This window comes from Trichomonas vaginalis, chromosome III (assembly GCF_026262505.1).
Source record: "Trichomonas vaginalis G3 chromosome III, whole genome shotgun sequence".
Classification (NCBI taxonomy): Eukaryota; Parabasalia; order Trichomonadida; family Trichomonadidae; genus Trichomonas; species Trichomonas vaginalis.
Window position 1 is genome coordinate 10489275 of NC_067205.1, and position 25080 is coordinate 10514354.

The 25080-nt window shown below is 35.5% G+C and overlaps 9 protein-coding genes and 2 pseudogenes across 11 annotated transcripts, besides 2 other annotated features; 5 read left to right on the forward strand and 6 right to left on the reverse strand.

The window, feature by feature from the left end:
* Positions 1-14319: part of a mobile genetic element that runs on past the window's edge.
* TVAGG3_0677270 (His-Me finger endonucleases family) lies at positions 20-595 on the forward strand (the record flags this gene model as incomplete). The annotated part of the gene is made up of 1 exon (XM_051242603.1): positions 20-595. The coding sequence occupies one exon, from the start codon at positions 20-22 to the stop codon at positions 593-595; it is 576 nt and encodes a 191-aa protein (XP_051089190.1).
* TVAGG3_0677280 (uncharacterized protein) lies at positions 831-1481 on the forward strand (the record flags this gene model as incomplete). The annotated part of the gene is made up of 1 exon (XM_051242604.1): positions 831-1481. One exon carries the CDS (start codon positions 831-833, stop codon positions 1479-1481), a length of 651 nt encoding a protein of 216 aa, XP_051089191.1.
* On the forward strand, positions 1746-2510 carry TVAGG3_0677290 (uncharacterized protein; the record flags this gene model as incomplete). The annotated part of the gene is made up of 1 exon (XM_051242605.1): positions 1746-2510. One exon carries the CDS (start codon positions 1746-1748, stop codon positions 2508-2510), a length of 765 nt encoding a protein of 254 aa, XP_051089192.1.
* On the reverse strand, positions 9382-10769 carry TVAGG3_0677300 (annotated as a pseudogene). Its single transcript has one exon. A coding segment is annotated over exon 1 (1388 nt).
* A 596-nt stretch (positions 14320-14915) lies between the features above and the next one.
* TVAGG3_0677310 (protein of unknown function, DUF4106 family) lies at positions 14916-15593 on the reverse strand (the record flags this gene model as incomplete). Its single annotated transcript, XM_051242606.1, has 1 exon — positions 14916-15593. A coding segment is annotated over one exon (678 nt), but the record flags the coding sequence as incomplete, so codon positions are not given.
* Positions 15594-15600: 7 nt separating this feature from the next.
* Positions 15601-25080: part of a mobile genetic element that runs on past the window's edge.
* On the reverse strand, positions 16800-17024 carry TVAGG3_0677330 (uncharacterized protein; the record flags this gene model as incomplete). Its single annotated transcript, XM_051242607.1, has 1 exon — positions 16800-17024. The coding sequence occupies one exon, from the start codon at positions 17022-17024 to the stop codon at positions 16800-16802; it is 225 nt and encodes a 74-aa protein (XP_051089194.1).
* Positions 17025-17804, reverse strand: TVAGG3_0677340 (uncharacterized protein; the record flags this gene model as incomplete). Its single annotated transcript, XM_051242608.1, has 1 exon — positions 17025-17804. A coding segment is annotated over one exon (780 nt), but the record flags the coding sequence as incomplete, so codon positions are not given.
* Positions 17956-18810, forward strand: TVAGG3_0677350 (protein of unknown function, DUF4106 family; the record flags this gene model as incomplete). The annotated part of the gene is made up of 1 exon (XM_051242609.1): positions 17956-18810. One exon carries the CDS (start codon positions 17956-17958, stop codon positions 18808-18810), a length of 855 nt encoding a protein of 284 aa, XP_051089196.1.
* Positions 20044-20820, reverse strand: TVAGG3_0677360 (uncharacterized protein; the record flags this gene model as incomplete). The annotated part of the gene is made up of 1 exon (XM_051242610.1): positions 20044-20820. One exon carries the CDS (start codon positions 20818-20820, stop codon positions 20044-20046), a length of 777 nt encoding a protein of 258 aa, XP_051089197.1.
* On the forward strand, positions 21039-22091 carry TVAGG3_0677370 (annotated as a pseudogene). The gene has a single exon. A coding segment is annotated over exon 1 (1053 nt).
* On the reverse strand, positions 22873-24066 carry TVAGG3_0677380 (uncharacterized protein; the record flags this gene model as incomplete). Its single annotated transcript, XM_051242611.1, has 1 exon — positions 22873-24066. The coding sequence occupies one exon, from the start codon at positions 24064-24066 to the stop codon at positions 22873-22875; it is 1194 nt and encodes a 397-aa protein (XP_051089198.1).

Below are 25080 nucleotides of genomic sequence, written 5' to 3' on the forward strand. Positions count from 1 at the left end.
CTTATGGACATGCCTTTCGATGTTAGTGAACCTCAAGTTGAAGGAAACTTGTTTGTTAGATGAGAAATATGAAATTCACTGTTGTGAGTCATTTGAAGTCAGAAACAAAAAGACAAAAAGAGTTTTAAGCGAATGGGAGCGAAATGACGGATATGCTATTATGAAGATGGGTGGAAAACACTATCTTAAACATGTTGTCATTGCAACTCATTTTATACTGAATCCTAACAATTTACCTTTTGTAGACCATATAAACCATATAAGAAACGACAATAGACTTGAAAACTTACGTTGGGTCACTCGTTCTGAAAACAATAAGAACAAAGGCAAATTTGGAGATATTGTATTCGAATTTGTCGACGAACTAGAAGATGAAACAATTGAAATTACAGACTATGGCAAGCATACGTTTGAGTTTTACTACTATAGCGAAGAACAAGACTCTTTCTACTTTTATACCGGCGTAAACTATAGGAAATTACAAGTATATTTTACTAAGGCGGGCTATGCTTATGTAAACACTAGAGATACAGATGGAAAATACGTTCAAATACTTCTTAACAAATTCAAGAAGCTATATGGCATACCATTTTAAAACAATATATTTTTACATATATTAAATGCTTCAGGTTGAAAAACAAAGAACAAAAGTAGCAGATACAAAACCGTTAGACTATATCTTTACAAATGCTGGTAGGACTATTTCAGATGAAGAAATTTCATCCCGAGCATACAGGTTTGACTATCCAATTCGTTGGCTTCAAAGTCCTTCAGATGCAAAGGCAATAGGATTTAGAAGAGTTTTGTTTTCAAATAGAACTAACGCATTTATGTTCGCAGTATATTTTCATGGGCAGTATGAAGGTCCTGATGGTCTAATAGACAAATTTGACGAAATGAGGATCTTTACAGTTCGTTCAGACGAAAGTCTTGAGAAAACTCTAAATGACTTTCAAACTCAAATGAACAAATATTATTGGGAATTTCAAGAAAAATACGACTCTTTACTAAATGGAACATACTATCTGAAACTAGAATATGACAAGATGAACTCCACCGTTTCATTTCAAAAGATTAAAATTAACCCTCCAAGAGATACAGAGTTTTTATTTTGGGAAGTAGACAAACGTTCTTGGGCACAATTTCTTCGGTTACTAAACCAGAACGAACCATTACCACCAGATGGTCCATTTAAATTTATACTTCCACCAGCAGATTTGATGGTTTATAGAAACGTGTTTGACCCTCAAAATGTTATGTGTCATGCAAGTTTCAGTTCAAGCAACAATAGTTTTCTATGTATTGGTAAGGACCTTTATGACTTTGCTTCTAAATTCTACGAACCACCTAGTAACAGTTTCTCTGACTTTCAAGTTTGGTTCACAACAAATGGTGTGCAACATATTATTCCATTGTACTATGACTTTTATCTCGAATTGTCTTTCATATATAACTACGGAAAAGTGCTGAAAAAGTATTGAATGTGAAGATATTAGAAAATAACATTTTTTCTAACATCGTAGAAAACTCATGAAAACAATTTATTTTTGACACTTTCACAAAAAACATACAAAAGTGAGTTAAAATGAGATGTTTACTGAACTGGCTGAATGTCGCCTTCTGTAGTTATAAAGAATGGTTGACTAGAGAAGTGAAGGAGACCCTTGAGAATTTGGTTCATTCTTGGGAAAGGGTTCTCTCTGTTTGGAAGTAGTATCCAAGGACGCTTGGCAAAGAACTTTATAATGGCTTCTTTCTTTGCTTGCTTTATGTCGTCGAAAGGAGTGCCTTCTGGTACCTCAATTGGAATTCCAGTCGAAATCTCGAGATTCAAGGCAGCCCTTCCCGTTATCCAACCGTTAACAAGCTTGCCTTTTACATTCTGCCTGAGGAAGTCTTTCTTGCATTCCAAGTTCTTCCATCCGACAGGAAAATATTTTCCCGACAAAGGGAAAAATTTTTCCTTCCGACAGGAAGAACTCTTCCAGTTGTCCGTCCGTAAACCATTCAAATTTTCGAAAATTGAGAACTTTTTGGTCGAACTTCAGAAAATGTTTTTCCTTCCGACAGAAAAAGTTCTTCCTTCCGACAGAAAAAGTTTTTCCTTCCGACAGAAAAAGTTCTTCCTTCCGACAGGACACAAACGGATGACTGACGTTCCTCTTCCTGAATGCCTTCCAAAGCCAGAAGAACCGAAAGCTGCAGAACCACAACAGTCTCCTCAGCAACCTCAGTTCCAGCAAGTACCTCCGAATTACTACCAATTTCCACCTCAAGGTTACTACCCACCACAAGGCTTCCCGAACTACCCTCCTCAGCCTATGCCTTACTTCCCCAACCCTTGGTTGTTCCAGCAAGCTCCACCCCAGCAATTCCAATTCCAATCTCAATCGAAGAGAGACCAAGACTTCGAAGAAGGTCTGAACCGCTTACGCAAAGAGTATGCTACAGCTCCAATTGAGAGAAAGTTGTTCCCGGACCAAAAAATAATGTTTAGGGTAGATGGTTAGATCTAACCCGATATCTACCCTCATTTCTACCCTCACGAATTTTCATGAATTTCCTTAAGATAGAAAAAATAAAGTTAGTTTTATTTTTATTTATTTTTTTATTTTGTATGTAAGAACAGTAATGTCAGTCGAAGCAAAAACGTTCACGAATAAATCTAATGGCGAAACATTCACAAAAGGCACTTATAACGGTATTGAAGTCTTACGTAGAGACAAGGATAGTTACATTAATGCAACAAATATGTGTCAGCAGTTTAGGAAAGACTTTAGAAAGTTGTTGGAAAATAAGTCCTGGGAAGAGTATTATAAGGCATTTTGTGAAGAATATAGCAACCGCCGGAATTCGGACTGTTGCTTTTTATACAAAATTCATGCAGGAAATTCTTGAGTTTTGGTTGAAAGAATACGGTGGAGCCAAAAGTGGCTCGACCTCAAAACAAGCATTTTATGAGCTTACTAAGGGCGTTATAAATGAATTCAAAGGTATTTACATACATCCTGACCTCGTTCATTTTGTTGCTGAATTCAGCAAAAATAATTTTTAGGGTAGATGGTTAGATCTAACCCGATATCTAACCCGATTTCTACCCTCAGCCGCTAAGCGGCGAGACCCAAAGGTCTTGAATTTTCATGAATTTTATATATTAATGTTTTCGTTAAGCCACCTTGTGCCGTCAGTCAGTCAGTCAGTCAATGAAATTTACACCAAAAATAATGTTTAGGGTAGATGGTTAGATAGCCCGAATTAGGTTCTAATCTCGCGAGTTTCTTATGCCGGCCTTTTACTTGAATTCATGTCCATTGCCATGTAAGAGTGGGATAAATAAGTAAGTTTAGTTTTATGTTTAGTGGTTATTTTTTTTGTTGTGTGTTTATTTTGGTAATGTTTAGAGAACAGTAATGTCAGTCGAAAGCAAAAACGTTTCACGAATAAATCTAATGGCGAAACATTCACAAAAGGCACTTATAACGTATTGAAGTCTTACGTAGAGACAAGGATAGTACATTAATGCAACAAATATGTGTCAGCAGTTTAGGAAAGACTTTAGAAAGTTGTTGGAAAATAAGTCCTGGGAAGAGTATTATAAGGCATTTTGTGAAAATATATGCAACCGCCGGAATTTCGGACTGTTGCTTTTTTATCAAAATTCATGCAGGAAATGGAGTTGGTTGAAAGAATACGGTGGAGCCAAAAGTGGCTCGACCTAAAACAAGCATTTTATGAGCTTACTAAGGGCGTTATAAATGAATTCAAAGGTATTACATACATCCTGACCTCGTTCTTTTGTTGCTGAATTCAGCAAAAATAATTTTAGGGTAGATGGTTAGATCTAACCCGATATCTAACCCGATTTCTACCCTCAGCCGCTAAGCGGCGAGACCCAAAGGTCTTGAATTTTTCATGAATTTTTATATATTAATGTTTTCGTTAAGCCACCTTGTGCCGTCAGTCAGTCAGTCAGTCAATGAAATTACACCAAAAATAATGTTTAGGGTAGATGGTTAGATCTAACCCGTATATCTACCTTCTCATGTTTTAATTTTCATGATTTTCCTTAAGATAGAAAATAAAGTTAGTTTTATTTTATATTTTATTTTTTTATTTTTTTGTATCAAAAAGATATGATCTCAATCAACAATCGGCACAACAAGCAATATCAAACAACAGCACCACAACTTACGTCTATCATGAATCCAAGACATCTATAAGTTGAGAGGTAGAGATGAGAAAGCTTCATTCTCTCCTTCGCATGTTACTTTGAAACAGAAATAACAATATAATAAAGCAAGAACTTTGTAAACAAGTAATTTAGACTGTACCGGCATATGATCAGGATTGAAGAAAATGAAGCCAATATCTTTATGACATGCAGGGACATTATTGACTCATTTGACTCCATATTGCCTGAAATCTACAAACAACAAAAGCTCACATATTCCTGAATTTCGATGAAATGAAGTGAAACCAACTAACTCGACTCTAAGTGTAATAAAGGGAGTGGTCATTACGGTGACCGAAGTAACTAATGAGTTTCAGTAGGATATTCATTAGCAACCCATAAGTTATGGACGGAAAGATTTGTGCGACAGGTCTAGATATTTTAAGAAACATCTCTGTGACATATATAAATCGGATGTCAGTTATTTAGACATACGAAACGTTGTTTTTCATTAAGTTGCAAAATGTGTATGGGCAGATAGATATGAAGATACGAAGAGGTAAGGGGAATGGAAGTGAAGATCCAGTGTGGGAATGATAAAAACCAGCAGGACCATTTGAGTTAAAGAAAACCATTGACGCCTTGGTTGTTCTAGCTGGTTTTTTTCAATGTGATATAGCAAGAAATGATCTCGCAATGTGTCTCAAAATGTAAAGCAGCATAAAAGAAATATAACTACTCAGTCAACGAGATAGAAGGAATTGCGAAACGACTATGCTGACTTAAAGAAAGAAGCAGAGAAGCCGGTAGATAAATAAAATGGACATGCTGTCATTTCTGAACAAAACACTATCCAACTGCTGACGATTTCCTTCTATCTGACGTCAAGAAGAAGTATATGAAGAAACTTTCGGTATCGTTAAAATTCCTTTGATACTCTCAGCGAAGAAATAGAAGCTACAAAACTGTTTAGAATCTCACGAATTCATAACGTTTATACCATGTAAAATGGTTTATAAAATAACTGGGGTAGAAATGAGGTTAGATATCGGGTTAGATCTAACCATCTACCTAAAAATATTTTTTGGTGTAAATTTCATATAACTGACTGACTGACTGACGGCACATAAGTGGCTTAACGAAATACATTAATATTATAATTTCATGAAAATTCATAGAGGGTGAAGGATAATGAGGTGTATATACGGGTATGAGATCTAACCATCTACCCTAAAATTTATATTGTATTTAAGTTCACGGCACAGTATCGCTTATGTAATTCCTGATGTAAAATATAATTTTTTAGGGCTGTGTCAAACCGTGAAGGTTTTCACAAAAATTCCAAAAATAACGTTTTTACCATGTAAAACGTTTTATAAAATAACTGGGGTAGAAATGAGGTTAGATATCGGGTTAGATCTAACCATCTACCCTAAAATATATTTTTTAGTTGAATTCAGCACAAAAATAATGAATTCATATTAGTTAGAAAAAAAAGTTAGTTTTATTTTTATTTATTTTTTTTATCTTGTATGTAAAGACAGTAATGTCAACAACAAGAGAACCACAACAACAGTTATAGTCCATGAAGCCATAATGAAGAATACGAATACATACAATATCTTATGACAAACAACTTCGCCTCATTCGTTTCGGTTCAAGACGATATGTACCAGATGCAAAGTATAATGAATGCTCTCGTTCTACAAAGCAAGCATATCATTGGTTTGAAAAACCAACAGACAAAAGAACTTTTAGAAGAATTTCCTCATATGATTGCTTCCTCGTGGAAAACCGAGAGAAGAGATTCCGTACGAAAATCGCAAGAATTTGGCCCTGGTTTGAAAGGTTATTCATATTCATAGACTTTAATAAAATGCTGTAAGCAATGTGGGCTTCACCTCGTTATGCTTGTTTATTTTCATGATGTTAGATGAACTATATAAAGCAGAACGTGAAGAGATGGAAAAGAAACTTCAAGCAAGATGGAAGTCATATGAAGCAATAAGACAAAAGCCTTCAGAAAAGAATACCACGTTTCGGTACCGGGGTACAAGTCTGGTAAATAGGTTGTTAATTGGAAAGATCATAATTATATATATTTATAGACTGAAGATATGAGACAGTGACATGGTTATGGTTGCATTTAGTCAGAAGAAATCAACAAAAAGCTTTTACGACCTTGCTAAGATTTACAAATCTGACAGAATTGGTTCTATCGCGAAAACTTAACGATTTCAATGACCCCAAATGAAGATGTTGAAACAAATAGTTCAAGATACGTTTACCTTCAAACACCTATGAATATAAAGATTGTACAATACTTACATTCAAAGAAGAATTCTTAACATTACTGAAAGAAAAAATACAAAGTAGTATTTGTGCAACTTCAAACAAGTAGGGTAGATGAACTCTTTATTTTCCAGCTTGACCATTTAACCACAATTTGAAACTTTGTTCGCATAGATATGAATTCTGAAAGATAGTATGAGGGTCCTTGTATGACTTTGTACTTCTCCCATAGTTCATGTCTGTTCAAACTTACTGCCATGGACTCTTTCATAATTCCATGAAATTCGTCTCGGACAATCCGGGGAAAAGTATTTTATGTCAGTAAAGTTATTCTTTTAAAACATTCCTTACTTAAACTCTTTGCTGTCTGTACACAATGACAGCTGAGATGTAAGTAATCTGAGGCTTCTTAAGAAATTCGAACACATATCTTGTTCTCTGTTCTTTAACAAAGGATGAGAGGCGAAATCATCTGAAGATAAGAAACCATCTATGAGGGTAAAGTCTTCCCATCGTAGATTGCAATTTCTTCCGAAATGTATTCTATCTCTTTCTGTTTGTTTCTGAAGTGTTTCTCCTCTAATATTCTCATCTGCATTTCCTCCTATTGGGTCTTTTAAATCTTAGAATTTATATACTCATTTGATAGCATTATACTTCAAAACTCGTTCTTGGTAACGTTCTTTATCAATCTAACACTCAGTATCACTTTTATACATAACCTTAAACTTGACTTCTTTTATAATACTTTTGAACGAATTGAGCGTTTTGGTCAAATTGACCAAGAAGTCGAAACAAATAACAACTAACTCATAGAATGGGTTCTTCTATCCTAGTTCTTGTTGTGTGTGGCAGGCTTGCATTTGGTATAGAATAAGTGAAATAGTTTACCAGATCCAGGTGGTGCAATTAGACCTGTTATAACCATTCTGAGCAATATAAGAACTTGTCCATGTAATAGGGCTTTATCCTGAGCATTTCTCTAACTTCCTCTTGTTCTTAATTTAAAACAATTCTCAAATTTTTCTTGTCAATGTCAGCAAACTTTTTTTCTAACATATTTTGTTAGAAATTACAAATTTTTATCTTTTAGAAAATGTCTAGCGATTTGCGCTATCTATATTCCGAGACAAACTTTTTTGACAGCAGAAGACATCTGCCGACCAAAAATCTTTACATAGTGTAAACAAGAAAGGTGAATTTGTTCTAAAGGTTCTGTTTCTCTGGGAATATGAACAAAGAACCAATAATAAATTACAAAGAGCAGGTCTTAAAAATTTGTCAATGACAGACTTGTTGACAGAGATGACGGCCGATTGGAAAGATGAAGTTCCAACAAAGTTTCTTTAAGATATGCAAATGAAGACTACATGCGGTGTTCTTGAAAGATGAAATAGAAAACAGAATAGATGAAGATATTAAAGGACAAAGAACTTTTACTAGATATGGTTCTGAAAGAAATTTGACATATTCTCACACCAGAGAAGAAGAAGAAAAGAAGAAAGGAAAAAAAGTAGAAAGAGAAGACAAGAACCTGAACCAGTTTCCACGAGAAAAAGAAATTTGGACCATGTAAAAATAAAATTTTATTTTAGGAACATTTTCTGGGTCAATGTCATGGTTTCTTCTTCCTCTTTAGGAAGTAATCACACTGGCTTAGATCTAATATGCTTTTTACCCAATTTACCTTGAACATTCTAACAACTTTGACTCATAATATTACATAGTCGTTCTGTCTTCTTTGGTCATAAGGTTAACTAACAAGTCTTGTATGCTTTGCCTTCTTTAAGGTTTGAGAACCTCTGTCAAAAACTTTCTTTGACTGTTAACAAACCTTCTAGTCTAAGTCTTCAAATTTTCGCAGCTAATTTTGTTAGTCCCACAATAGCAAACAACGCTGGTTCGATGTCCAAAACTTTGCTGATATGAAGACTTTTCAAAATGGTAAGAAGTAAATCGAATTCAACATTTGTTGGGTAATGGGTTCGAGTTCTTCTTTAAGTCCTGAATGTACTTGTTTACCGAGAATGAATTTCGTCATCTTTTCTATTCGGATTACAAAAAATATTTTTTTTTAATTTTACTCAGAAAAATTTTTCTTGTGTATAGTACAGCCATGTCTGTAACGTCCTAAAAAGACTTTTGAATTTGCCAAGAATGTACGTTTAGAAGCTGCCCATATAAGCATATTCCTTCGGACAATATTGTTTATATTCATGCATAATATAGAATAGAACTTTTCATTGGAATAAACTAAAGTTCGCTTTTCCTTCTATGAACAGTTCATATACCACTGCTTGTTTTGCTCTAACAATGTTTGTCTGCATCTTCGGGTATGGTGGAGATTGTTGTCTTGGATTTGAACTTAGAAATAATCTAATGTCCATGAAATATGTAATGAACAAGTGGTTGTAAAAGTTCCAGATGTCAAAGGTTCTGCTAAGTCGTCAATATTCTGTATCTTGCATATAGAATCTGAACGTTTGACAACTAACATATCTCTGTCAGAACTTTCTAAACTTCATCGGAACAGCATTGTTTGAAACCAAGTAATGTATAAGTTGCAACAATTTTCACAAACTCTTTGGTGGCTTTATACTTTCTTTCAACAACTTCCAACTTTGTCCTGTTATATAGACTCTTAAAGCATCTGAGTTCAAAACTTTTTGTTGTATTCTATAGCTGTTGAAGTCATTGGCAAACTATAAGTTTCAATATTCTCTATGAGGAGTTAGCAAACTTGCGACAGTAATGTTTCTAGAAGTTTGTCTTATATTTTCGCGGATTCGAATAACTTCTTCTAACAGTTTGCATAAGATATCTGTAAGAAAGTATTTTCTTACCCAGTTCCTTGTTTTCTCAATTATAATGAGACAGTTTCAGTTGTTAGCACTTTTGGTGGAGTTTGAGGTGAGTGATTATTTTGCAAACCGAGAGTCATAAGATTGTGGTTGTTGTGTGTGGGGGGGTGTGTCGTTTTGGGTGTGGTTGTGTGTGGTGGGGTTGTTTTGTTGTTTGTGGGTGGGGGTTGGTTGGGTGGGTGTGGTGGGGGTTTTTGGGGTTGTGGGGTGGTGGTTGGTGGTTTGTGTTGGTGGGTTGGGTGTGTGTGTTGTTGTTGGGTGTGGTGTGGGTTGTGGGTGGGTGTGTGGGGGTTTGTAGCGGTTGGGTGTTTTGGTGTGGTGGGGTGGGTTTGTGTTGTGGTGTGGTTTTGGGGTGGTGTTGGGTGTGGGTTGGGTGGGTTTGGTTTTGTGTGTGGTTGGTGTTTGGTTTGGGGTTGTGTGGTGGTGTGGGTTTTGTGGTGTGTTGTTGTGTTGTGGTGTGTGGTGGGGTTGTGTGGGTTGGTGTCGTCGGTGTGGTGGTGGGGGGTTGTGGGTTGTGTTGGGTTTGGCTTGGGTTGGGGTTGGTGGTTGGGGTGGTTTTGGTGGTGTTGTTTTGGTTTTGTTGTGTGGTGTGGGTTTTGGTGTTGTTGGTTGGGTTGGTGGTGTGTTGGTTGGTGTTTGTTGGGTGTTGGCTGGGGTTGGTGTGTGGGTGGGTGGAGTTGGGGTGTTGAGTGGGTTGGTGGTTTTTGATTCGTTTTGGGGGTGGTGGTTGATGGGTGGGTAGGGGTTTGGGTGTGGGTGTATGGGTGTGGTGGGTGGGGGTTTGTGGTGTTGCTGGCGTGGGTGGCGGTGCGGTGGCTTTGGCGGTGTGTTCGCGGTTACGGGGCGAAGTATTGGGCTGTATTTTATTGGGTTGGATTGTGGGCTATAGTGCGTGGTGTGCCGGGTTGTTGGGTAGAGGCGGGAGTGTGTGTGAGGGGCGGGGGCTGGCGTCGGTTGTTGGTGCGCGTGTGTGGTGGGTGTTGTTGGAAGCGGTTGGCCGAGGTTGCTAGGTGAAGGGGACCGGCTATTAATATATGTGCCGCCGCCATATACCCCGGGCGACGTGTGACCAGAGGAACGTGAACGAAATAACGTTCGATTAGTTGTACGTCTAAGATAGAACGCTCTCAATGGCTGGATATAAGCTGGGAAGCACTTGAGAAAACCGTGAGATGATTGATCTAGGTTGACTGTCGTAATGTTTCCTTGAGTGTAGGGTGATATCCGTGCGGCGTACGGGGTTCAACGGGACGGATGTAATAGTGGACTGCCAATGCTGCGGACAAGTGTGGTGAGGGACGGTGGATTAACCGGCATGTGATCTTCATTGGTGGGACTGCTAGTTGGTTGCCCTTGCAAGTTAGCAGCAATAAGTGGGGTGGAGAGGCGAGAATGGAGATGGCCTGTTTGCTTTTGTTAGTCAGTGGGGTTGGTGGTTGACTCATATGTAGGGCTCTTGTTCGTTGTCATTGCCATAGTATTAGTTTCGGTTGACATGGTTCTTACGGGGTACCACAGCTTCTTATGATGATGTAGTTGTTCTGTTCGCTATTCTCCTATCGTTGTTCATCAATTTATAAGTCCGAGTTGAGGATAGGATGAATAGGTAAGTATTGGGGAGAGGGTCGTATAAAATAACCTTTATACCACGAATCTGAGAAAATGCTTCCAAGTTTGACATTAAGATATCCTCCACAGACATCTAAACATCTTGCATTCCCAACTTGTACGAACTTTTATTTTCTTAAGTTTTTCGTCCTACAGTCTGTTCAGACACTTTGTTTAATGCTCTTCGTTTGGTTAAAGGACAAATTATCTCATATTTCTGTTCCTGACATAAACATTCTGGGGCAGAGTCACACATAAATGATAACGTTTCAAAAATTCCTCTTGACTGCTTTGTTATAGTCTCCTAAAATGGACACAATATTTCTGAATTGCTGGAAGTCATAACAAATCTGAAACATCTATTTGTACATTTTTATAGAAATATAAAGATAAATTTTTTTTGTTATTGCTTGACTTGTTTTGTTCCATTTGTTGCATTTGGTTTGTCTCTTGAGGCTATTTTGTTTGTTGAAGTTGTTCTGTAATACAATACTTCACCAGTTGCATCTTCCAATCGGAAAATTTCCTGCCGTCAATGACAAATACATATGGACATAAAAATTTACAGGAACCAGAAGTTTTGCGGTCAACTAATGTCAACGTTATATCCTTGCCAAAGTGTTTGGGAGTTCACTAAGGTTGAAAATTCGTGTCATTCGAAGAACAATAGGCCAACAAGCACGAGAAAGAGTATTGTTTATATCGCAATAAGTATCTTGGGTCATAATACGTTTCTGTCGACATTCGAATAACCACTTTTGAACCTAAGTTTGAAAACAATATATAGATTGGTGTGCTTAAATGTCAATGGAAATAGACATTCTTGTATGACACCTTTTCCCTGTTAAGGAACTGTTGGTAGTAAAAACCAGAAATAAGTTTTTGTATTATAGCTCATATCGTTTATATAAAACTCAGTCCGGAGCATCCAAACATAAATGAAACCTCTCTAGTTGCCAGCACATGTTACCAACCCGTACTTAAAAGTATTTAAATAAGTCAACAAAACCTGTTGTGGTAATATCTGAGTAACGTATCCTTCAAAAGGAGTATTTTTTACTCCATTCACAACAATAAAGTCTTCTGGTGTCAAAAGCGCAAATACCAAGTCTTTAGTCGTCATTGTGTTACAGGTTATTGTTTACATATATCTGGTCCTTTGAGGACTTTGTAAAAGTTTTGTTGTTTAATGAATTACATGACTCAGGTGTTTTAGTCGTAATAGTAAACAATTTTGTCTTCTGCCAATTTTATCTTAGAATATACAATTTAATTGAATGTTGTGGCGTCAAATAATTATTTCATATACGTCTGGGAGACTAAATATTTTAGTTCAAGCGTTTCACCTCCTATTTCATACGTATATCTTTGTCAATGAATTTATGAGCGGTCTGTTGATGAACGCCTACAGCAACCAATGTCGGGTTCTATTTCTTTGATTTTTTTATGTATCGTCTGCCTCTGTCAAAAAGTTTCAATAGTTTCTTTCAAAACTTCATGAGGTGCAATGACATATGAGTTCATTTTACAGGGTTGGTTTCGACCAAGTTTAACATTATACTTAAAGCTTGACAAATCTTCTCCTGAGTTTGAAGTTTGTTCTTCAGTTGTTGGTAGTGTCATTTTCGAATTATCTGCAACAGAACTTAAGTCTCTGTTAACTTCAGGATATGTTGTTTTCTTTACAGAACAATTGTTATACCATCTTCGTCTCCGTATGGTTTTCCCCACTTCACATCTCTGTCTTTGACATTGACAATAACACTTTGATGCTTTTTGTTTTGAGTGGTTGGTAATTTAACTTCACATCTGCACCGCCATTAAACTCTTTGAAACACTTACGCTTTGCTATTTTTCGGAAATGACGTTTTTACTTAGATAAAAAATGGACGTATTCGGATATTCTTATTGAATTGAAGCAGAACAAAGTTTATACTCACAAACAATACAAATACATTGACAGAATAGTTTTCTTTACACAACAATGGAAAGATGTTATAGAGAAAGTGCAATATTTGCTGAACCAAAATATTTTCATAAAGCAAAGAAAGTTGTATAACTGAAATGGTGAAGTTCTTGAAGCAGACAAAATATAACTTCAACTTTACAGATATTTTACTAAAGGAAAGTTATAAAATAAATATTATGTCAACAACTGGCGTACTGTCATATATTTGACGGAGAAGAAGTTAGTTCAAGAACAACCTATCTGACTGCTGCCAAAATCTGCTCGATGGAAGCTTCGTTATGACCACAATCTGAGGAGCCCCAGCAGGTTTCATCGAACGAATCTTCAAAGAGCATTCTTCCGTGAAAAGTGCTATTGGTTTTGTAAACTTCTTTGCTTTCAATTCATCTGGACCGTCTCTGTCACAGTATATTGTATTTGAACTGTACCACAGTTGAAATACACCCATAAAGTCTTCTGAGTCAGCAAATGGAATGCCAAGCCAAAAGTTTGAACGGTCTCCATTTGTATATTGAGTTTTTTGACCTCCTGTATGAGTCCATACTTTCACATATGGCATAATAGAACTTTGCATTTCAGGGTTAAATAGTTGTTTGAAGTTGTTGTTAAAGTTCATAGCATCTAATGTCAAGTTGTATGACCTCATATCCTCAACTGTAGAATATTCTTCTCTTGGATAATATTGCCATCTATGTTTATATGATATTTAATACCAGGGTTGTAGAAACAAGAATAGTCATTTATAGTTCGTCTGAAAGTAACAAACATAGTATCTGCATGTTTCATTGCAGTTGTTAAAAACAATATCTGTTCTTGCATCTGCGGCTCCTGGATTTTGGTTTCCAACTTCACCTGCAAAGTCTTTGACAGATATTTGGTGTATAGGGAACATAAGTGGAACTGCAATATATTTGGCAGCTAAAGCATTTGAAATATATGGTCAACATATAGACTGCAAGTCTGCTTTCTATTCTCTTGCATTCAAACTGTTCGCAATGTAAACTTAACTGGGTCCCAAGCAGTTCCAGCAGCATTGAAATAATAGTTTACTTCATTGTTGAAGTTTGAGAAACCAAAGTCTAAGTCAACTTTGTCTTTTTGCAAAATTCGGCGAATGACGTTTGATTTGTTCCCTTTACGTCTGTAATAGTGAATGGGTCTTGTGTTGGTGCAATGACTAAGTTATTTTTGCTTGGAGTAAGTTCGATAGAAATTTTTCCTGCCCAGTTGGGCAAGTATCTTAAGAACCTAAAGATGAGGAAAGATGACAAAGGAACTCTAAGTTTCAGTTTTACTTTGGTTACTGCTGCTGCAGTTTGTCCAGAAAGGTTAACATAAACTCCTGGAACGTTAGGGTCAAGTCTTCTTATTTTCTCAATAGTTGCATACTGGTCTGTTTGTTCTCTAGCTTGTGGTTGTACTGAGTTTCTCAAAGCGAACCATTCATAGTTTAGCCCATGTTACTGTTTTGAACTAAGTCAGAGTTAGAATATATCTTATATCCCATGAAAACTTCTGGAGCATATTGGTATCCGACATAGAAAATTCCATTGCAACCTTTCTTGTCAGACAACTTGGCAGAAGGTTTTATTTCAATGTCTTGTCCACGTATAAGAATGAGTTGTCAATAGAAATAATGTGAAACCTGTCGCAAGCAATATCTACTGTTGTTGAAGAACCTTCTCCAAACTCACCTACGTTTCCATAAGAAACAGCAGTTGTATATTCGTAAGTTCCAGGAACTATTTCTGACCTTCTAATGGCATTGTCGCATTCGTTATACCATTCGGAAACATTTTCCGTTCATGGCATCCAAAACTGTTGGCGTTATATTCTGAGCGGCGTACATTTCATATGGGTAAAAATATAGAATAGTTGGATTTATTTGTCATAATAGAACCCACTCTTACCAAGCTTTACTTTCTCCCTGACTGAGTTTTTAACTCTTCTTTTTCCTTCATTGCCTACTTTCACTAGATGAAGTTACTTCTTCACTACTTTCACTTTGTTCTACTCTTCTCTTCTTCTTTGGTGTTGCTTTTGGTAACTTGCCCTCTGCTTCAAGTTGTTGCATCTTTGCCTCATGTTCACCTAGTATGTTGTAAATTTCCCATGTCCTTTTTGCCCTTGGGCTCTGGTCGCCCATCTCAGGTAACCTATATCCTAGAAAGATTTTGTCATAGTTTGTATTTGAGTCTTCGCTTATTGTTTGCATGACTCTTTCCTGAGTTTCCGGTTCAAGCTCTTCAAACAGAGCTTGTCCATATGGAATAAGCTCGTTTCCAAATATATGTTTTTGTAGCCATTCTGGTTTTCTTTTCATGTAACCAATAATATCTTTTGTGAATGGGAAAGCTTTTACCCAACGTTTCAGTCTTGCGTCATTTATTTCTGTAGTTGGTTTTATTTTGTCATGGAACATGTTTTTCAATACTAACATTTCATTTGGTACTGTCCATTTGAGTTTTCTTAAATATTCATCCCTTCTCAGTTCATTGTCTGCAAAGTAAGTTTTTATGACATTTTGCAAACTTTCGTTTGCAAGGTCATGTACAATAGGTTCTCTTCCTTCTCTCTCCCTAACTTTCTTTCTAAACTCTTCACAAAATATACCATCTCTATGGTTCTGTGTAGTTCTTTGAGATAAATGTTCTAGAACGTCAGGTGTTATATTTCCCTCAGCCATGTTCATTTCATACAGTTAGTATACATAACAAGGGTACGACGGCACTGCGTTCCACCGTACCCCTGTTATGTGAATTTGACACTTTACGAAACCGTTAACGTATATTTTACAACACAAACGACAACACTAACTTAACCTTAAATATTTATAAAGCCGCCAACCACTTCACCTCACTAATGTTTTCACAAACGACTTTACTACTGTAAAAAATAAACGTTCTCACTTACAAAAGTATTGCAACTCCTCCCATTGCTGTGCTTCATATAACAGCTCATAATCTTCTGACTCACTTTCTTCTTCATATAGGTCAAAATCACTGTCATAGTTTATACCTGTAAGTTTTGACAAAGCTAATGAAACACGCTTACCGTTTGTATCTATTGCTTGTATAAACTTTCCATTATGCTTGTAGTCATAAACGCTCAAACTAACTTTACCCTTTCTCCCTCGTATCTGATAGAATGTATTTTCACGAGGAACGAAGAACAAATTCTTGAACTCATGACCGTTGTAGTTTGTTATCTCAATAGTTTTCGTCATTTATATAAAAATAAAATAAAAAATAAACTTAAAAATTAATAATATCACCACCCTCACACGTATGAAAACATAGCACAAAAATAAATTTAGGTGAAGTGGTGAGATCTCACCTCTTTTTTCACCTGTTTTTTCACCCTGTTGAATTCATTGCTTTATAACTCTCTTCCTTGGTTTCTTTTTAGTTGCTTTCTTCACGTCTGTCTCCAACTTGACTGTCTTTCTTCTTCGTCCGTAATGATACCAGTTACTTCCACCAGTCAATGGGTCAAATGGTCTTTCGTAAGGGTTTCCATACATTCCATAGGGACCATACGGAAGAACTACTGGTGGAGAAGAAACATTTTCTTTAGTTCCATCGACTCTATTTAAATGCATTGTTTCACCTTTCATCTGGTCATTAAAGTCTTTTGCATGTTTTGCAAACTCATCGTCCTTTCCTAAAGCATTTTCTGACTCAGTCGCAACCAAATTGGATGCTTTATTTATGAGCCCTATTTTATTTAATCTTAACTTCTTTGCAACCCAGCCTCCAATCTTTCCTTTATTTGCATCTAATGTCTTTGAAACCCTTCCTCCACTCATTTTATTTACTGCGTCATAAGCTCCAAGTGCTTTTGCTCCAAATGCTAATGCTTTTGTTCCCATTGCGCCTAAAGCTGCCCAAGCTACCATTTACCCCATATTAAAATCATCTCTCTTCAATATTATCTCATAAAAGTTCTCGTTACTGGAGAAAGTCAATGAAACATAAGCGTTCTCACGGGCTTCGCCCTCACCGCTTTGCGGTCTATCTAACTTCTTTCTTATCTCATCTATTCGCTTCAAAATGTCTGAACAATTGCTAACATCTTCTACAACAGTTATTTCATCATGAATGACCTTCAAGAACAAACTCATTTAATATGCTATTAAAATCATCTCAATAATGAGTCCATCCTTTCCATCTTTAGGTAGCACAACATCTTTCATTGAAGAAGGTTCGACAAGTCTTATGTTAAACTTACTGACAAAGTTTGTTATACTATAATGCTTCGGCGGCGAATACATGTAGTTTGAAAGACATAATATAGATTCTTCAGCAAATTCACTTATACTGGATTTTATAACAATGTTCTCACGAGACCAAATACCACCAATTGACAATCTTGTAAGCAATCCTGCTGAACCTTCTACTGTAAATGTCGATGGTAACATTCCACGAAGGTCATCTATTGACATCTTTGAGTCACTGAATTTAAATATTTTCTTAAAGCAATCGTCATTATCTAACCATGCAATAGCTTTGAAGTTTTCATTCGAATATACATCTGCTTCATTAAATGTAAATCCTGACTTCTTTGCAGAGATGACTTTAAAATCTATTGAGTTTGTTTCAAAATTATATGCTATGGTAACTTCTGAAGGTAATGGATGTCCTTCCGCAGTAAGTTGTTCTCTCACTACTGTTTGAAGCTTTGTATTAAAAACTTTCATGTCATCTCCTGTATCTAAGTTCACATACACAGCAACAGGGAAACTATCTTGCTTCTTTGTTTCATCATTATATCTCAAAACATTAAAGTTCTTCAATAATATTGTCCTTCCTGCTGGAATACTTCTAACTTGTCTTATTTCAATAGCTTTCTCACCTCCTACATACTCTACCCAGTGCCTTGGATATTCATAAGTATACTGACTTTCTTGAATTTTGGTAGGTTTCATCATAACGTGTTCATAGTATATCTTTATACTCTTGTCAGTTAGACTCGGTGCTATGTTCTGAATATTTCTGACTTGCATTTTTAATGGAGATAAAATGAAGCATTTAATACATGACGTAGATGAAGACATGAATGAAACCACAGATAAACTTAACTCTTCTCTCATTCTTCCTTTCAGCAAAGATTATGAGTTCTGTTCAAATGGTGTGTATTTCTATTGTGGAAAGATGGGTTCAGGTAAGACATTTAACCTCATTCGTCATATACTCATAACAGAGCGTTTAGGAAATGACTCTTACTATGACCAAATCATTATATCAGCAACTTCAGACTCTATGGATTCAACAGCGAAAACATTTATGTCAAAAGTTCAAGCCTCTGTCGTTAAAGTTCCAGACAGTGAACTCATTGAATTTCTTCAACGTTACATTCGACGTAAGAGAAAATATTATGCCATCGTAGAGTTCATACAGTCAGGAATGCAAAAGACCTCGGAAGAAATGGAAAGAATTATTGACAAACACCACTTACGTCAGTACTCAGGAGTTTACGATATGAAACGACTGACAAACTACATTCTATCAAAACTTTCAAAATACCCCTTCAAAAAGTATCCTTCAAACACTCTGCTCGTTTGCGACGACTTCGCTGGTAAAGGTTTAGTTTCAAAACCAGACTCACCATTAGCTAACATCATTACTAAAGTCAGACATTACCATTTAACTGTAGCAATACTTATGCAAACATGGCGTTTTCTTGCTTTAAACATAAAACGTCTCATAACTGACTTCGTTATCTTTCAAGGTTTCTCACGCTATGATATTGAACTCATTTGGAAACAGTCAGGTATAACATTACCTTTTGAAGAAATTTGGGAAGCATATAAGTCTCTCATCTCTCCTCGTTCATACCTTGAGATTCATATCATGACTAATACCATTAAAGTCAAAAATATTCCATGGGAACGACCAACATTATTTTAAAGCTTAACCTTCAATTGACTGATGGTAAACAAATTCCATGCATCTCTGTCGCCATTTCTGTTAATATTTTTGCTGTCATTCATATCATCCACTTCCCCATCCGTTAGCTTTTGAGGATATGCGTTAGAATAGCTGTTCTTAAATGAAGGCTTTTCACCTTTGAGAGCATAAACTCTATAACTTTCTGCATACTTTATGTTTGAACCTCCTGAGCCATCATTGACATAAATTTTTATAGGCTTCCACCCTTTGTTCATATTCCTGCTTCTTCCCTTTGCTCTTTTGTTCAGTAGTTCTACATCTTTATACACAGCTCCTGTCTCAGTGAATTCAACAATATTTTCATTCGTTAGCTTTACATTCAAACCCTTGTCGAGTATATTGTTCATTTCATACATATAAAAGGTTTTTATTCTATATGAAATGAGAAGTAAGTCCATCTTAGCTGGTGCCGTTAATGTTCCAATTGAACCAACATCAAATGTTGACTCACGAACGACAAACAATATTGTCATAAAGAACTATAGTTCGGAGTGTTTGAAAGAAAAAGAACCAGATCTTAAGTCGGTGAATTTAAACACAGCTTCAAACGCTAACACTACATCAGATGTTAAGTTAGAGTATCCACCACTGGACCAAGTTCTTTCAAGAGAAGCCAACGACAATCCTTACACAAATGTTCAAACAAATCCTTCAGATAACGTAGACCATTACCTTCTTCAGTTATACCAAACAATTTTACTCAAAGACGATAAGAAGCTTTTGACAAATCTTATAAGTAAGAACCAAATAATTCTAAAAAGGAGGACCTTGAAAATGTTATATCACGAATAACAGGAAAGCAATGTGTCATTGACTATCTCGACCCTGAAATCGAATGCTGTGGTCAAACGCCAATATTCATGAAAATAGGTAACATCCGCATCATTGAAACACCAGGAACTACAGGAGTTGAGTTTAAGTATAAATATTCGAACGAGTATACAAAACTTTCAACAGAATATGAGCTTTGTTTGAAATATGTTTTAGTAAATTAAAGCAACTTATAGTATCTATCCAAAACTTCTTCAACAGTATCGAACTCATCTTCATAATGCAAACCTAATCTTATTGACTTGGTGCAGTTTTCACTAACACAATATTTTTCTGTTCTCTTGACTGACATAACTAACTCATTTGTTTCATCAAACAGCAACAACCAAAGTTCATGACCTAATACATAACATTCATACTTTATATTTTTAGCTCTGAGTTCTCTTGTAAGCCGTTGCATTTAATATTTTCTAAAAAGTCAACTTCAACAGTCATTCGCACTGGTGCCTTCAGTTCTACCGGCTCTCCTTGAAAGTCAACAAGTCTGAATTGCATGTCTTTCAAATTATGAGGACTAATGCGAACCCATTTACCTAAATGAGTTGCTATGACAGGAACGTTTGGAATGAACATTGAATTTACTTCATAACAGAAGGATTTATATTCTACTGAACCTTTACTATTAACTCCTGAAATACCTGTGACATTAGCTATTTTTGACTCAACGTACAAACAATTACCATAACATACGTATGGAACAGATTTCATCTCAATCGTTTTGTCAACACTTTTCAAAGGAAATGTCATATGGTATGCTCCCAGAAGCAATTGAACTCTATGACTCATTCTTGGTATCTTAAACTCCTTCGCATAACTGAACTTCAAAACTCCTGCAATAAGTTTAACATTCATTAAGTTTTCTTCGTTATCCTTGTTTATTGTAGTACTTATGAGAGCATTTAACACTCCAGCTAATGTTTCCATCTTATATTCTACATTATTGTGAAATCTTATTTCATGCTTCTTTCCATCTATTTCAAGCTCCATGAAATCTGTTTCATCTGTTATAACGAATGAAGCGATAGTATTGAAGTCAACCATTCTGAATGCAAGCGCTTCATTCTGTAGACCTAAGTTTGTTTGTAGCTTTACTGTCCCGTATTCGTTTGGGTCTGTACTTTGCAAATAGAACAACATTTTATTCTCATTAAAATATGAGTATAGCTGCATATGCGTATGAAGCTGACAGAGCTAAACTTTTATATTTTGGTCAATACTCTCTCACACTTACTGACAAATATATTGTTATCAGTGATGGAAATACCGAGAAATACATAACATGGAAGGACTATGAAAAGTTTGACCCTATTTTAACTCCATGTACTATGCCATTCATTGTAAATGGTGAAGTTGTCATGAAGAACGACACAACAGTATATAAGTCTGTTCATGAAGCATTAGAATATATGTTGAATTATAATCCCGAAAGATTTGATCCAAGCACTACGCCATGTGCAATGCCTTTTATTAAGGACGGTGAAATCGTAAGAGTTCCGGATTCAACGGTTTACACAGCTGTTCAAAACAGTTTACAAAACATTTTAGCGAATATCTTTAATTCAGAAAACAGAAATAAAATTACCGTATATAACAGATGCTAAAGAAATTAAATCAAAAACGACAACATTATTTACGTCACTTAATGATTTAATGACATATATCATTAATATTCCTGCACCAACTACAGCATTTGATCCAAACTCGACGGTTTGCAGTGTACCTTTCATAAATGACAGTTCATTAATTACTTTAAGGGATTCGACAGTAAATGAATCATTAAAGGCGTCATTAATGAAAATCATTGATTTTAAAATTCATTCACGAATACATATAATTCATTAATGTTTCATATGCTTCTAAAGAAGGTGAGCCAAAAACTATCGATAAAGCGGTGTATGAAATAAAAGCATCAACGACGAAATTGAATTCGTTAACTTTTGACGGTGATAGTTTCGTTAATGACATAACATCGGGGAAAACAATTTTAACGAAAGAATACTTAAAATCTCATGTTAGTGAGTTCGTTGAAATTGAAAAAGAAGGTGGAATTAAGTTCGATCCACTGAATTCATTTTCAGCTTAGCGAATGCGGGTATTAATTTTGCTGAATGGACAACAATACAGAGTGAAATAAATGCAATATGGACGTTTTTGGGGTCAAAAGCGGGAATGGGTGAGCTTGTAAATGCTGCAAGAACATTAGGTGAAACAGGAAATTTGTAGATGGTTTTAAAAGACTTGTTTCAAATGTTTTAACAAACACAAAGAAATTATTTAGATATACCATACATAACGGTCAGATTTTCGAACAGATAGCAACAAACCCTCCGGTTATGGCTGCGTTGATGATGGTTAGAGATATAAAACCACGTAACGACGGGAACGAAGAACATGAACAACAGATACTGGTCGGGTTATTCGAGACATTAAAAACGTGTATCCTGAAGTTATTGATTTATTTAGAGGTGTTAATGATTCGATTTCAAATCATTCTATAACCCTTGATGAAGAGAATAAATTAACAGATTATATGTTCGTCATTATTGCAGAATTAATGAAGAGAATAAATGAAAAAGGAATTGGTGATATCATTAATGTCAGCGATGTAATGATGAAAAGAAATTTTGACTCATTATTTACAAAACCGAAAACAGAATATAGTCTTTATGACGTAATTACCGAATTAATGAAAAAGATTAATGATAATAAGAGTTCTGGCGGAAGAGTTGAATTAGAAGTGAATGATGTTAATGAGAAATTAGCCGAAAAAGCAGACAAAAATGAGCTTTTAGCTCTGAGTGATAAAGTCAAGAACCACGTTCATTATATAACTTCAGACGAACAGATTATAACGAACTACCATGGATATTTAACACGAAGTGATGAAGCGAAGACAAAAAATGTTAATGAAAGAAGATATAAATACATTCGTGCTAAAGGTTATGACATAAGCTGTACTGTACAGTATGATGTAGCTAAAGCACCAAAGCATTTGGTTATACCGGTGAAATTTATGCCTCTACTTTCAATGTTAACGGTGTATTAGTTGAACCAAGATTTTACTTTGAGAGTTAAGTCAAAAATAACGTTTGAAGATGCTATTAAAAGTAAAGCTGACAAAGTTGAACTTGAAGCAACGAACAAAGTTTTGAAATCTCATAAACACAACATCTCCGATATAAATGAACTTCAAGCTACATCATACTGTACAGTACAGCTTATGTCATAACCTTTAGCACGAATGTATTTATATCTTCTTTCATTAACATTTTTTGTCTTCGCTTCATCACTTCGTGTTAAATATCCATGGTAGTTCGTTATAATCTGTTCGTCTGAAGTTATATAATGAACGTGGTTCTTGACTTTATCACTCAGAGCTAAAAGCTCATTTTTGTCTGCTTTTTCGGCTAATTTCTCATTAACATCATTCACTTCTAATTCAACTCTTCCGCCAGAACTCTTATTATCATTAATCTTTTTCATTAATTCGGTAATTACGTCATAAAGACTATATTCTGTTTTCGGTTTTGTAAATAATGAGTCAAAATTTCTTTTCATCATTACATCGCTGACATTAATGATATCACCAATTCCTTTTTCATTTATTCTCTTCATTAATTCTGCAATAATGACGAACATATAATCTGTTAATTTATTCTCTTCATCAAGGGTTATAGAATGATTTGAAATCGAATCATTAACACCTCTAAATAAATCAATAACTTCAGGATACACGTTTTTAATGTCTCGAATAACCCGACCAGTATCCTGTTGTTCATGTTCTTCGTTCCCGTCGTTACGTGGTTTTATATCTCTAACCATCATCAACGCAGCCATAACCGGAGGGTTTGTTGCTATCTGTTCGAAAATCTGACCGTTATGTATGGTATATCTAAATAATTTCTTTGTGTTTGTTAAAACATTTGAAACAAGTCTTTTAAAACCATCTACAAAATTTCCTGTTTCACCTAATGTTCTTGCAGCATTTACAAGCTCACCCATTCCCGCTTTTGACCCCAAAAACGTCCATATTGCATTTATTTCACTCTGTATTGTTGTCCATTCAGCAAAATTAATACCCGCATTCGCTAAGCTGAAAATGAAATTCAGTGGATCGAACTTAATTCCACCTTCTTTTTCAATTTCAACGAACTCACTAACATGAGATTTTAAGTATTCTTTCGTTAAAATTGTTTTCCCCGATGTTATGTCATTAACGAAACTATCACCGTCAAAAGTTAACGAATTCAATTTCGTCGTTGATGCTTTTATTTCATACACCGCTTTATCGATAGTTTTTGGCTCACCTTCTTTAGAAGCATATGAAACATTAATGAATGAATTATATGTATTCGTGAATGAATTAAAATCAATGATTTTCATTAATGACGCCTTTAATGATTCATTTACTGTCGAATCCCTTAAAGTAATTAATGAACTGTCATTTATGAAAGGTACACTGCAAACCGTCGAGTTTGGATCAAATGCTGTAGTTGGTGCAGGAATATTAATGATATATGTCATTAAATCATTAAGTGACGTAAATAACGTTGTCGTTTTTGATTTAATTTCTTTAGCATCTGTTATATACGGTAATTTTATTTCTGTAGTTTCTGAATTAAAGATATTCGCTAAAATGTTTTGTAAACTGTTTTGAACAGCTGTGTAAACCGTTGAATCCGGAACTCTTACGATTTCACCGTCCTTAATAAAAGGCATTGCACATGGCGTAGTGCTTGGATCAAATCTTTCGGGATTATAATTCAACATATATTCTAATGCTTCATGAACAGACTTATATACTGTTGTGTCGTTCTTCATGACAACTTCACCATTTACAATGAATGGCATAGTACATGGAGTTAAAATAGGGTCAAACTTTTCATAGTCCTTCCATGTTATGTATTTCTCGGTATTTCCATCACTGATAACAATATATTTGTCAGTAAGTGTGAGAGAGTATTGACCAAAATATAAAAGTTTAGCTCTGTCAGCTTCATACGCATATGCAGCTATACTCATATTTTAATGAGAATAAAATGTTGTTCTATTTGCAAAGTACAGACCCAAACGAATACGGGACAGTAAAGCTACAAACAAACTTAGGTCTACAGAATGAAGCGCTTGCATTCAGAATGGTTGACTTCAATACTATCGCTTCATTCGTTATAACAGATGAAACAGATTTCATGGAGCTTGAAATAGATGGAAAGAAGCATGAAATAAGATTTCACAATAATGTAGAATATAAGATGGAAACATTAGCTGGAGTGTTAAATGCTCTCATAAGTACTACAATAAACAAGGATAACGAAGAAAACTTAATGAATGTTAAACTTATTGCAGGAGTTTTGAAGTTCAGTTATGCGAAGGAGTTTAAGATACCAAGAATGAGTC